The sequence below is a fragment of the Megalobrama amblycephala genome, linkage group LG12, assembly GCF_018812025.1.
Source record: "Megalobrama amblycephala isolate DHTTF-2021 linkage group LG12, ASM1881202v1, whole genome shotgun sequence".
Classification (NCBI taxonomy): domain Eukaryota; kingdom Metazoa; phylum Chordata; class Actinopteri; order Cypriniformes; family Xenocyprididae; genus Megalobrama; species Megalobrama amblycephala.
In genome coordinates this window covers 10,045,170-10,060,168 of record NC_063055.1, presented here as the reverse complement: position 1 = coordinate 10,060,168, position 14,999 = coordinate 10,045,170, and the positions used below count along the sequence as shown (strand labels likewise).

The 14,999-nt window shown below is 39.8% G+C and overlaps 1 protein-coding gene across 1 annotated transcript in view; it reads right to left on the bottom strand.

Annotated features, from left to right (window-relative positions):
• Positions 1-14,717, bottom strand: part of abl2 (c-abl oncogene 2, non-receptor tyrosine kinase) — a 40,037-nt gene extending 25,320 nt beyond the window's left edge. Inside the window, exon 1 of the mRNA XM_048208737.1 lies at positions 14,001-14,717. Coding sequence (XP_048064694.1) covers positions 14,001-14,235 — 235 coding nt within the window. The 5' untranslated portion in view covers positions 14,236-14,717. The remainder of the gene's footprint in view (positions 1-14,000) is intronic.
• Between the last annotated feature and the right edge of the window lie 282 nt (positions 14,718-14,999).

The window sequence follows — 14,999 nt, the reverse complement described above, 5'->3', positions numbered from 1 at the left end:
GAAAATTGGCACACACATTGGAATCCGCGGCCATTAGGACGCCGGAGAGGCTGGTACCCGGGCGTGGCAGGGGGCTCGACAGCGCCCCTTGAAAAAAGTCTGAAAATTTGGTCCATATATTAAACACGCTTGCACGTATTAGTATGAAACTCAGTACACATATAGACCTCATCGGGCCGAACAACTTTCGTGCTCTAAGTTAAACACCACGCCAACAGGAAGTCAGCTATTAAGGGTTGTTTGAAAAACGCATGCTCTGGAATTTGATATACTCCTCCTAGACGATTAATCCGATCGCCACCAAACTCGGTCAGCATGAAGTCAAGACACTGATGATTAAAAATTGCCAGGGGATTTTTGATATCTCGAACGGTTTGGCCGTGGCGAGGCAACGAATTTATGGCGAGAAAAAGGAAACAGGAAATGTGTTATAACGTCTGCATACATATATTGATCTTTATGAAACTTCACGAGTGTGTTCGTTATAGGAGTCTGATCACATGGATGTGACTATTGTGAGTCAAAGTTATAGCGCCACCAACTGGCAGCAGGAAGTGTATCACTTTTTGAAATGTTTTGAGATCACCCTCTTATTTTTACCTGATTTGCTTCAAACTTCATCAGTGTAATGTCAATACACAGCAGATGTAGACCTATGACAGGATTTTTGATATTTGAAATATTGTTGCCATGGCAACAGGTCAAACTGTAATAATATTCTTGAGTGTTTTTGAGGCTCTTAACATGCTTCAAATTGCATGAAACTCGACACACACATCAATATTGTCAACCAGTAGACATGGACAAAGCCATAGAAATGGGCGTGGTGGAGGGGCTCAGTAGCGCCACCTTTTGACAAAAGTGGGGGGGTTAGTTTTTCCTACAATCACCAAACTCGGTACACATATTGTTCTCATCAAGCCGGACAATTTTCTAATTTACATTCATTAGCTCCGACCAACAGGAAGTCAGCTATTTTGGTTTGAATGTTAATTTTTTGAAAAAACAGGCTATGAATTTTATACTACTGCTCCTACAGGGTTTATCCAATTTACACCAAACTTTTTTTAACTTGTTGCTAACACATTGAAGTTGTTTAATTGCAAACGGATTTTGGATATCTCAAACGGTTTGGCCGTGGCGAGGCAACGAATTTATGGCAAGAAAAGGGAAACAAAGTGTTATAACTTCTGCATACATTAATTGATTTTGATGAAACTTCGGCTTAGTCTTCGTTGTACAAGGCTGATCACATGGATGTGACTATTGTGATTCAAAGTAATAGCGCCACCAACTGGAAGCAGAAAATGTGTCACTTTCAGCATACATTGAGATCACCCTCTTATTTTTACCTGATTTGCTTCAAAATTCATCAGAATAATGTTAAAACTTGGCACATGTAATCCTTTGAAAATGGGCAGGGAGGAGGGGCTCTATAGTGGCACCTTGTAGTGCAGTAAATGTGGAGTGAATTTGACATAGTCCTTTGATGTTTAACCGTTTTAAGTGCCTATTGCCCGCTGTGCACAGTTGCCCTGAAGCCACCGGGGTGGCGGTGCCACCGGGCTTGGGCCCGCCATCGCTGCTCGCAGCTATATTTATTTTTTTTTTTTTTATTTTTTTTTCCGTCTTCCGGGGCATTTTGGGGGCCTTAACATGCTCAAAAAACTCTTGAAAATTGGCACACACATTGGAATCCGCGGCCATTAGGACGCCGGAGAGGCTGGTACCCGGGCGTGGCAGGGGGGCTCGACAGCGCCCCCTTGAAAAAAGTCTGAAAATTTGGTCCATATATTAAACACGCTTGCACGTATTAGAATGAAACTCAGTACACATATAGACCTCATCGGGCCGAACAACTTTCGTGCTCTAAGTTAAACACCACGCCAACAGGAAGTCAGCTATTAAGGGTTGTTTGAAAAACGCATGCTCTGGAATTTGATATACTCCTCCTAGACGATTAATCCGATCGCCACCAAACTCGGTCAGCATGAAGTCAAGACACTGATGATGAAAAATTGCCAGGGGATTTGTGATATCTCGAACGGTTTGGCCGTGGCGAGGCAACGAATTTATGGCGAGAAAAAGGAAACAGGAAATGTGTTATAACGTCTGCATACATATATTGATCTTTATGAAACTTCACGAGTGTGTTCGTTATAGGAGTCTGATCACATGGATGTGACTATTGTGAGTCAAAGTTATAGCGCCACCAACTGGCAGCAGGAAGTGTATCACTTTTTGAAATGTTTTGAGATCACCCTCTTATTTTTACCTGATTTGCTTCAAACTTCATCAGTGTAATGTCAATACACAGCAGATGTAGACCTATGACAGGATTTTTGATATTTGAAATATTGTTGCCATGGCAACAGGTCAAACTGTAATAATATTCTTGAGTGTTTTTGAGGCTCTTAACATGCTTCAAATTGCATGAAACTCGACACACACATCAATATTGTCAACCAGTAGACATGGACAAAGCCATAGAAATGGGCGTGGTGGAGGGGCTCAGTAGCGCCACCTTTTGACAAAAGTGGGGGGGTTAGTTTTTCCTACAGTCACCAAACTCGGTACACATATTGTTCTCATCAAGCCGGACAATTTTCTAATTTACATTCATTAGCTCCGACCAACAGGAAGTCAGCTATTTTGGTTTGAATGTTAATTTTTTGAAAAAACAGGCTATGAATTTTATACTACTACTCCTACAGGGTTTATCCAATTTACACCAAGCTTTTTTTAACTTGTTGCTAACACATTGAAGTTGTTTAATTGCAAACGGATTTTGGATATCTCAAATGGTTTGGCCGTGGCGAGGCAACGAATTTATGGCAAGAAAAGGGAAACAAAGTGTTATAACTCCTGCATACATTAATTGATTTTGATGAAACTTCGGCTTAGTCTTCGTTGTACAAGGCTGATCACATGGATGTGACTATTGTGATTCAAAGTCATAGCGCCACCAACTGGAAGCAGAAAATGTGTCACTTTCAGCATACATTGAGATCACCCTCTTATTTTTACCTGATTTGCTTCAAAATTCATCAGAATAATGTTAAAACTTGGCACATGTAATCCTTTGAAAATGGGCAGGGAGGAGGGGCTCTATAGTGGCACCTTGTAGTGCAGTAAATGTGGAGTGAATTTGACATAGTCCTTTGATGTTTAACCGTTTTAAGTGCCTATTGCCCGCTGTGCACAGTTGCCCTGAAGCCACCGGGGTGGCGGTGCCACCGGGCTTGGGCCCGCCATCGCTGCTCGCAGCTATATTTTATTCCTGTTATGCCAAAGCTGAATTTTCAGCATCATTACTCCAGTCTTCAGTGTTACATGACATGTTCCTTCAGAAATAATTCTAATATGCTGATTTGGTGCTCAAGATATAAAAACATTTTTTTTTTTTTTTTTTTTTTTTTGATGAAGAAAAAAAAAAAAAAAAAAAAAAAAAAAAAAAAACAGTATTTACTTGAAATAAATCTTTCGTAATACCATAAGGGTGCGTTCACACTTGTAGTTTGGTTCGTTTGTCGTTAAACAACATTTAGTCCTGGTCTGATTATTGGCAATTTTTATCACCAAACCAAAAGAAACAGAACCTAAAGGCATAGGGACACGTTCACAACCTGATTGGTCGGATTTTATGACGTATTGCCTATTTTGAGACGGAACTTACCGAACATCCAAAACAATGCTGTGTGCTGAGATAAATGCACTTATTGTGTGTGCATAGCCTGCATGTGATGGTATTTTGGCTAGCTGGGAACTCGTGAAGAGCTTATATAATGTGTAAAGGAGTCAAAACAGAGGCGGGAATCTCTCCGTCACACACAAACGATCTGCTGCGTGGAGACGCGCGTGTGATGGGCAAACTCATCACATTTTGATGAGACTATGACGAGTAAAACCGATATGCATAAGGATTCTGTCCTTTTTGGGTCTCACCTTCCTGTTTTTGGTTCGTTTACATGTCTTTGGTCCGTGTTGCGTTCATTTCTCATTCGATCCGCACCAGAGTTAGCTTGGAAGTTAGTTTGGTGCGCACTAGAGTTCGGATGGCAGAGTTCACACGTTCAAATGAACTGCACTAACAGAACCAAACATGACAAGTGTGAACACACCGTAAATGAACTGACTCTCAATTTGATCAATTTAATGCATACTTGCTAAATAATTTTTTTTTTTTTTTTTAAATGGAGCCAAAACCAAACTTTTGAACGGTACTGTAGCTTTGAGCTTATCAGAAATTCAACATCAAATCAATTCCTCATTCAGAAAGTGTCCAGATATGTCATTTTACCTGTGCTGAGTAGACATTCAATCGGCCTATATTCCAATGGCCATCAATCTGACAGGCTGGTTTGAATAACAACGCACTTAGGATTATGGGAAATTGCCTGATGCCATTCATTCAGGCCTACTTTTGACGACTTACACAGCAGTTACATGCCCGGCTACTGTGATTTGCCCGTTCATTGGAGGTGCTAATGGGGCTCTATGTGCAGTACACCTACACCTGCAAAGCATTGTAGGACTGTTTAATGCTTCTCCTGGGGAAGAAGACTAGAACAACAAGCTTGACAGGTCAGCACAAAAATAATGACCCGAAGGAAGTTTTCTGAAGGAACACCGTTTTGGCAACTGATCAATACTTCCACCCTGTGGTGTCAGCATCATCTTTATTGACGTTCCACCTGACACGAGCGAGCACACCTAAACATGCTATTATACTCTTTTGAAACAGAAGTTTGATGGAATATATAAACATACTTAAGTTTACAAGGATAATTGGTACATCTTATGCAAATTCTTTGTACAAGCATGTACAAACATGAAAATCACACATGCCCTACAGCTTAAAGGTATTTATAAAGAGTTTATGCAACACAACACCGCCTCAAGACACTTAAAAGCCCCATCAGAATGAAATTATACGTTCTTTTATATTTGCATAAATTCGAATCATATTTTGTCAACTACAGTCAACAATAACAGTGAAAATCGCAAAAATGTTAGAATATATGACTTAGCATTGTGATGCAACAAGAAGGTGTGACATAAATGAACAAGATTTTACACGGATTTACATATTTACACACTTAATCAGACAATCAGTAATCTCTGTCCATCCTTGCCCTCTTTCTCTCTCTTTGCTTTGAGTCATTTTTTGACCTGTGGCTCCTCCCTCTGAATAACATCCATCTCAGCTTACACAAATCTGATGTACCATTGCTATCTGTGGTTGCCACAACAGAGTGTGTAGAACAGAATTCATCAGACTGCGCAAATCCTCCATATCTGATGAAATTTTCCCACCAGCAGCATCCAATGATTAACACATAAACACACCTACTTCCTCATAACTTAGCCCATTACTTAATTTTACCTGTTAAGAGCCCTTCAAAGAATAAAATTAAGTAAATTAATATTGGGTACTGATGAAATATAATTATATAATGAAAAAGTTGAGAATTATACACCATTCCTGTTTTTTTAAAGAAATTAATACTTTTGTTTATTCAGCAAGCCCAATTTAAAACAGAGATAGCAGCACAGCAGGGATATTAGGCTGCTGTCACTTTAAAAGCTGCAAGGATCCAATATACCGATACATGTGCATTTTATTTCTCAACTCCCAAAGGATAAACTTTTATGACAATGCAGCACTGGCCCGATCGGGACCGTGACAGTTCCATCAACTGTCCCAACAAGTGTCATTCATGCTAGCAGCAGGCAGTCCGTACTGTCGTGCCCTGCTATATTTTGTACAGGTTTCATTTTGTTTTGGCAAGTATTTAACTATTTTACTCAGAGAAAAATGTTGGATTATGCAACTCGGTGCCTTCACACAGTTAATTAATCAAAACCATTGCTATTGGCCTTTTTTATGCTATAGCCAACATGCCAATGATTTTAAATTGATCAAAAAACCAAACCGATAAATATCGGCAGCTGACACATAGAAAGAAATGTCTCCCGAGTATCAAATCAGCATATTAGAATGATTTCTGAAGGATCATGTGACACTGAAGACTAGAGTAATGATGCTGAAAATTACAGTACTACATAAAAAAACAGTTATTCTATATTGTAATATTATTAATTATTAAATAAATTATTATAAATTAAAAGTAACCTTGGTCAGCATAAGAACTTCTGAACTTCTTTCAAAAACATTTTAAAGTCTATGAATGGCTAATTTGAAAGACTATTAGTAGATTAAAGATACTTAATTAGCCCCCATAATGGTGTAATTATAGCATCTACCAGCAGGGGCTACATTATATGCTTAAAAATAAAATAAAATAAAATAAAATAAAACTAGATAAACTCAGTAAACTGACTAGACAGTTTCTGGATAACTAATCAACCATACTGTTGACACAGTATGCTGTTCCTGAAAGCACAACAATTACACAAATCTCCATTAAATATCCAAGCATCACATCTCTTTGTGCAGGGCTAAACAGAGCCTGCTTAACCAAGAAACAACTACAGGGCCTGCATTTCATTTGGATGTGAGAACGGTATTTGAAGACATTCTGATGAAGGCTTTAAGAAGAGGCATTCTCTAAGGAAATTAACAACCATGGTGGTTAAGACACCCACGTCACCAGGTGAGGGTGAACGCATTCGCTCGGTCTCAGAGATAAGACAGCATAAGCCTTCAGTATTTAATGAGCCTGGTGGGCCAGACCCATTATAAGATGGATAGATTAAGTCAGCCAAGTGGTCTTGTGAACAGGAAGTGTTGGCAGGCTGTGGGGGTCCTGTCTGAACACGCATCATGACCTCAATAGCGCCAAGGAGGCATCATCCATTTAACTACCATGGTTGTTGGGTGTTGACAACCCTTTCAGTGAATATAACTATGCCATACTAAACAGATCATAACACGTTTTAATTCAAACGTCCATTATCAATAGAAAATGAGCTGTACTACAGCTCAAGGGTGTGATAAAATTACATAACCCAGTGGATGCATGTTATTAGCGAAATGGAACACTCTGTTTCAGAAAGTTCCTGTGGAGTGAACATGACGCCTCAAATAAATAAAAACACCCAAACATTCACAACATAAAAATGCACAAAGGCAGGGAAAGGAAATGGCAATGACACTTAAACTAGGCAGATGCTAGGATACGTCTGATGATAATGCAGATCTCCTGGATTTAACCCTAATCTCCCCTCGGTCCGCAATCTCCGCATCTGATTTCACTACTGAATTGTGGGATTATTCATTCAGTGTTCCAAGACACATTGTAGAGCTCAGACAGGCGATTTTTTGTAGATGGGATTCAACTGTGATTGATTAGAACTACTTTGATGTGTATATGACCAAGAATGAAAGGCCAAACAGGGTTTTTATTGGGTCTTTTTTATTTAGGTTTCTTAACCATACATAGTCATACACACATGCTAAGTTGCACTACAGAACTGCTAACGAAGTCAAAGACAATAATTGGGGGGGGGGCTTTAGTTTTAGGGTCCAATTCTCACTATTAAAGGGACAGTTCACCCAAAAATGAAAATTTTATAATTTCTTACTCAACCTCAAGTTGCTCCAAACCTGTATAAGTTTCATTCTTCTGTTGATAACAAAAGAAGATATTTTGAAGAATGCTGGTAACCAGACAATTGATGGCACCCATTGACTTCCATAATAGGAAAAAAAATACTATGGAAGTCAATGAGTGCCATCAACTGTCTGGTTACCAACATTCTTTAAAATATCATCTTTTGTGTTCAACAGAACAAAGAAATTCATACAGGTGTGGAACAACATGAGGATGAGTAAATTACGACAAACTTTTCATTTTTGGGTGAACTAACCCTTTAACTATTAACTTCTGCCTCAATAAATTGCAAAAAATGCACTCTTGCAGGGCTGATAAAAAAACAAAAGGTATTTGGTCACAATCAACTACAAAACTGAAAAGCATCTTGTGTTATAAAAGTACAAAAGTGTTACAATTTGCTCCACTTAAAGGTGCTATAGAGGATGTTTTGCTTTATACATTTTTGCAATATTACTTGAAACTGTCTTTACTAACTGATAAAAGACTATTTATTAGGTGCAATGAAAGGAATAATATCAATATACATCATCTGTGCACGAGGTAGGGCCTTAAAAACATCAGCCAATCGTTTGTGTGATCATCGCGTAAACGATTGGTCCTCTGGCTTGTCAATCACTGCCATGACGTTCCTTGTGAGGGACGTGCGTGGATTGTGCACGAGTTTTGGGAGGCGTTCCCTCGAAACGAGCTGTGAAGGAGGGGGGTTGTTCTTACGCATGCGCTCATTTCAAAAACTCAGTAACAGTCTTTAGTTTCTCTGTTTTCATCGAAAACATCCTCTGTAGCACCTTTAAACTATATGTAAACATTCAAAGCTAGATCACAAGATTGAATTAAGTCATTATTTTGTTTTTTTGCCGCACAAAAAGTATTCTCGTCGCTTCATAACATTAAGGTTGAACCACTGTAGTCACATGAACTGTTTTAAATAGGTTTTTAGTACGTTTCTGGGCACTGAAAGTGGAAATTAACTTGCAGTCAATGGAGGCTTTACTTGAGTTATTGAATTTTATCAAAAATACCTGAATTTGTGTTCCGAAGATGAACGAAGGTCTTACGGGTTTGGAACTACATGAGGGTGAGTAATTAATGACATCATTTTCATTTTTGGGTGAACTAACTCTTTAAGCCCAACCCTCCTATACTTAATTTTCCGCACTCCACTCCGCACAGTTGAGAGCGAGAGCCTTTTAAAGTATACTCTTTTGTCTGTGAGCACAGAAAGATGACATCTAGAAGACTTGTTTTCAAGCGGTCATTTGTGTATGCACTGTTCTTCTTCTGCTCTTTTTCCTGTTGTGGCAGTTAGCAAACAGTGTTGCATTAACGTGCGCCCCCTTCTGGATTATAGTTGTGGATCACCTATGACTGACTGTATTCGTCGTCTAACTGTATGAACCGAACTGTGAAATCCGTACCATATGGTTCGGGACGAATAAATGTACTGATACACCCCTAACTACTATATAACAATTTATATAAGCCAAAAAAATTTCAATGCAGGAAAAAAACCCCATCAAAATTTAACTTTCTGCAGAGCAAGGTACATTAGACTTAGAAAGTTTAATTTAATTTCCAAACTGTCCATTTGAACCAGTTCAAAACACCGATTCAATGATTTGCTTGCATCACCACACATCAAACAAAGGCCAAAAAGAGCAGAAAATGCTAACATCAAGAACAATGACACCTTTTTCCTGGTCTGGAGAGAAAAGCATGGAAAACCACTGATCTGCAGAGAAAGGCAACAGAGAAAGATGTTGAACTGAAAAGTCTCCATCACCGCCCCAACACATAAGAATTACTCCAGTCAGTGTGTCATCTAATCCAGACCTTAATAAGGACGCAGTGAGAGGATGGAACCGGATAAGGCTGTTAAAATGAAGCAGGATTAGCAGATGTCTAGGAGAACACAGGCACCCACTATCTCACCACTGAGACAAAGATGAGTATCCAATTCACAAGTATGTTACCGACATGTTAAAAAAAAAAAAACTATAAAAATCAACAATGATACTTTGAGCCTAGTGACAACAAATTGTGATGTTCTAATGACCTCTAGTGGTGCAAAAACAACCAAATCGAACCGTGGGCCAAGGAAGTCCCATCAGGTCTTCACAATGAGACAGAGAGAAATTTGAGACTACTTTATAAAACTACTTCTCAGCTGTTTTGCTTCAAATCTCTCACATATCAAACAATGGATTGCTTAATATAATTTAGTGCTTAATCCATATCATCTTACATCCTGGGAATTTCACACGTGTCATAGTGCTGTCCACTCAATCCTTTAGGACAAACTGAGATGAAAGAGATATTTATGTAATGTAATTACAACTCATTTACAGCAGCACTATGCCTGCTTACCAGAAACAAAACAGAGCTCAAAAACCATAACTTCACCAAATACTCAAATCATTTATGATATTCTCTCTTATATTTTTTTTAAACAGACAGGCTGAATTCTGCTTGGATGAGTCTCATTTGAAGCTGCTGCCAAATGCCAACATTGTATTATTAAGTTAAAATCACTGTATCGAGGCCTGTCACTTTACCAAACACTGGAAATGCATATACAGTGATGGAACATCAAACACAAACAAAAAAGGAAACTATCGAGAGTTCATCTGTTCATTTAATTTTCTACTAATCATGTGCCAAATGAAGGTCTGCACTGTTCTGAATTCTAAAAATCAATCGTTTTAGGTACTTTGGACTGCATTAAGTTCAGGGCAGCACTTTGCACCACCCTACTGAAATAATAAAAGCCTGCTGGTACAGGACAGAGTTGATAAATAAATAAAGAGAGTGTGGAACTGGCCCTGTGACCTTAGCGCGGCGACGGGCTGACTCATTGGCTGTCTGCAGGGGATGGGAGAACACAGACAGGACCACTCATTTATTCATTTATCCCTCTGTCTGATGACGCGGTTAAATTAAGCACAATTCGTCACAGTCGTATCGGATGGAATTCCACTAGTTAATGAAAGAGATGAACATTGTCCTGGATCTGACGGAATTTCACTTTGAGCGTGAGATGAGTCATCTCTCGATGTCCTGAATGCACTATGGGCAGAAAAGCTTTGGGAAATCGAGGAGTCCACCTCCCCCTATGTTTTTGTGTAGTCATCAGACTGAGTGATGACCGCACTGCAGTTTCAAAACCAAACAGTGAAGAAGCTTCCCGTTGATGTCATATAACAGAATGCTATTAACTCTTTCCGCAGCATTGGCAGAATTTTTCCGTCATTTATGGCACAATCCAGCAATCCATGTTTTCACTGTTATATGGTAGGGGGCGCTGTTACGCATCTTCTGAAAGAGTACAGAGTCTCTGGATCCAAAAACGAGCAAAGAAGAAGCAGAAACAAGTGGTCGAAGCATTGCTTACGCATATGTAAGCTAACGTGATCATCAAACATTAAACAGCATATCAATAGGGCTGGGACAATACTATCGATGCATCGCGTTTCGTGGATTGTTTCTGATGTTTTCCAAAAGCAGCGCAAATAGAATCTGAGCTTAGTTTTTAACAGCAGATGGCGCTCTAGGCTATTTATTTGACCCCATGCTCAAATGCTAATCTGCTTTAAAAACTAAAGCTCAGAATCAATTCGAGAGAGAATCGCGAAACATACGGAAAATATCAGAATCGATCCAGAATCATTTCTCAATTCACGACGCATCGATGCATTGTCCCAGCCCTACATGTCAATCAAAACTGCCTAACGTTACTGAATGAATTGTTGAACACAGGAAAAGGTATGGGACTGAATCTGAATACAATGCGGTCTTTGACAAAAAAAAATTATTTATTTATTTATTTATTTTTTTTGCTTTTTGTTCAAAATACTACTTTTTTATGAAATTTACCCACATTCAAGTGTTGATAAAAAAAGAATGCATGAAGCTAGAACATTTTTGTTGTTGTTTAAAAGTAGAGGCTCTGTTTTTTCTTTTGATATATTGCATGTTCAGATATTCATACAACAAAATATCCTGGGGGCCATGAACGTTTTGTGAAAATGATCAAATACGGTCACTGGCTGGCAAAAAAAAAAATGCTGTAGTGGAACGAGTTAAAAGGAGCAATTCATCTAAAACTTAAAATTGCCATTATTTACTCACCCCAATGTCGTTCCAAACCCATATGCCTTTTTTTTTTTTTACGTCAGAACGCCATTATTGGCTAGCTTCTGAGTCAGCATCACACATGTTGTGGTGCTCACGTGAACTGCATCGACCAATACTGAGTCAGAGTTCTGACGTAGAATATGGAAGCGCTACAGTGTTTACTACGTCAACAACAGCGTAAGAGAAAAGAAAAGGGAAAGAGAAGAAATTGTTGAATAAAGTCATTATTTTTGCTTGTTTTTTTTTGTGCACAAAAAGTATTCTCTTAACATTAGGTTGAACCACTGTAGTCACTTGGACTATTTTAACAATGTCTTTACTACCTTTCTGGGCCTTGAAAGTGGTATTAACATTGCAGTCTGTCGGAGGCCAGAAAGCTCACAGATTTCATCAAAAATATCTTAATTTGTTTTCCGAAGATGAACAAAGGTCTTACGGGTTTGGAACGACATGAGGATGAGTAATTAATGACAGAAATTTCACTTTTATTTTCACTTTTTCACCCTTTAAGTTCCCTGATAAAGGCTGAACTGCAATTTTGCAAATCTCCAGTTTATTCCCATTAATTCCCATGGAAAGTTTCCCACTTTGAACATTCCCAGAATTTTAAAACCTTAAATCCAACTATCTATGCTATGGAGAGAAAAAAAATCTGTGTTTGTTCCAAACAATCTGATTTGACAAAATAAAATAATTGGAGATCAGGCATTATAAGTTGTTCTAGTCTCCATTGTTAAATATAAAGTGTGTCAAGTGAAGTTTATCATGGCAGTTAGACACCACTGTTATGACAGTCAGGCCTGTAACCATACAATAATTATCCTGATTATTCAGATGACTTTCAGCCACAGCTATACGTCTGGCTATAAGGGATGAGAGTAAAAATAACTCATCTGCAACCATCACATGTCAGTGTTTCCAGCCGAAGGGTCCACTGTCAAGATGTGACAAGCCCCTCTTAGGCATTGTCAAACCACCCTATGGAGAACAGACCAACACTGGGCACGAGCCTCAAAGGAGACCCAACACAACTCCTGCAAAATGGATAACAGACATCACTGTTCATCTAACACCATCCAAATAGTGCTAAAGACAATGTCTCGACTCCTTTGCAGTGAAAACCACACATCTAATGAAATCCCAAACAATGTGCCACAGTCACAATAATCACAACAAACAACACCTGAATATGAGATTTAAGAAAAGACAAATCTGTGAGACAGACAGTAAACAGTATTATGATCAAATATGTGCTTTGTGTTACAGCCTGAAACAAATGAGTCAGTGAAATCACTCACGAGCGAAATCCGAGAAAGCAGTGGCTTCCCCAGCAGCTTTCCCACCAGCAAGTGCTTCATAAGAGACAATAAATGCCAGTCCCTATCAAATAACAGTCATCAGATAGCATTTCTACAGTTAGGATAGTATTGTGTCTGAACTTCCCCTTCTCAGTTGAGTTACTGCCCTAAAAACAAACAAAAAACATTGAATGCCAAATTTACACTTAAGATGGCACAGAAGTGCTTCTGAAGTGGCAATTGGAAGTCTTTACACTATAGTGCTAGTACACAGATCGACACATACTGGGGTTTGAACCTACAACCTACAGCAACCACAACCCTTCATAATCTACAATGTTCTAATGGAAGGTGACCAGACACTGCCCATGCCTGACCACTTACAAAACCCATGTTAAACTCATGAACTGTTTCTACCAGGGCCGTAACCAACACAGACACTGAGGGAGACAATTATGCTCTGCTGTGTGTGTGTGTAGCTACAATGAAAAAAAGTTTTAAAGGGTACATTTCAGGGTGGTCTGTCTAAGCAGTCTAACAGTGCACGTCCATGTCAAATAAAAAAAAAAAGGGTTTGGTCCCTCCAATATTCATGACAGGGTTACAGCCATGGTTTCTACGAAGTCAAATGAAAGCGAGTGTTGTTTATAAGAAATAGGTGATCGAACTGGCTGACCTGAGCTCCTTTATTAACCACATTTCTGAGGTTGCGAGACAAAACCTAGCGAGTTGCCTTCCTAGACAGCATGTTAAGGCATGAAAGAAGTGTTTGGACGCATTCATGGTGTCAAAATAACACTATCTAGATAGACAACACACTAGATTTTGCAACACAGCCTGAGAGTCATGGAGTATTTCCGCTGATCCTGACGGATCTATCGCAACTTCTCACCGGAGAGCAGCTCCACATTTTACCGACTATGACTTGCATGTTGCCAGTGACTCAAAGGGAGAAACCTGCGAAATGAACAGCTGAATGGGCTCATACCTGAGTGCAGGGTGAAAACATTGATTCCTGGATCCGGTATGATGTTCGCTGCAGCGACGGCAGTTCTGCCCGGTGGCGTCCCTGTGATGTTGCTGTTGCCGCCGCCGCCGCCGTCTCGGGGTCTCCTCCCGGAGCTGCTGGCCCGGTTCGATCTGCTCTGCTGCGGTTGCCCCTGCGGTGGGGTCTGAATCCCCGCGGAAGCCCCTTCTCCCACGCGGCCTACCTGTTGTCCCATCCTGCGAATGTTCTGGGTGGGAAAATAACACAGATCTGTGGAAAGACCCGCCGTCCGTTTGGACCGCTCACATCCCACAACGAACGAACCGCGAGACGACGGCCTGTTCTGCTGGGGATGATAGTCTTCCCTTTCTTGGTCACCCCTCCTCCTCTTCCTCCTCTACCGGACCGGACCGAGCTCCGTTAGCTTAGCTTAGCAATCTCTGTGAGTATGTGTGTGTGTGTGTGTGTGTGTGTGTGTGTGTGTATGTATGAGAGAGAGCGATAGAACCCACCCACCACCTAACAGCTAACAACACACTGTCTAATCGTTAAATTCTACTAAACGGCCCGGGATAAGCAGCTCTGTTGATCGGGAATGTACAATCCTCCTAACCCCCGGCACTGTTTCTCTTAAAACGAACCCGTCTGGGGTCGTTCCGCTCTGCTCCAGCCGCTGCGCGCCCCCTCCGCCGCCGCCATCTTTACCGCAGAATCAGTGGCGTGCGCTGCACGAGCCAATGACGGAGAGCGCGCAGCACATCATCATCGTAGTGATGCAAAATATCTCTTGAATATTAATATTAACACAAGCAAAACCAAGAGTTGTTCATTCATAATGTACAGTGAATAACATGTCATCGATACTAACTCGATAATGTAAACATTACAGTAAAACAAAAAATAATGTTTCATTTAAGTGTCTTTTTTAAAACAACATAAAGAAAATGATGCTACTTCACTTATATATCAATATCATATTTAATAATATTAAATGCTCTA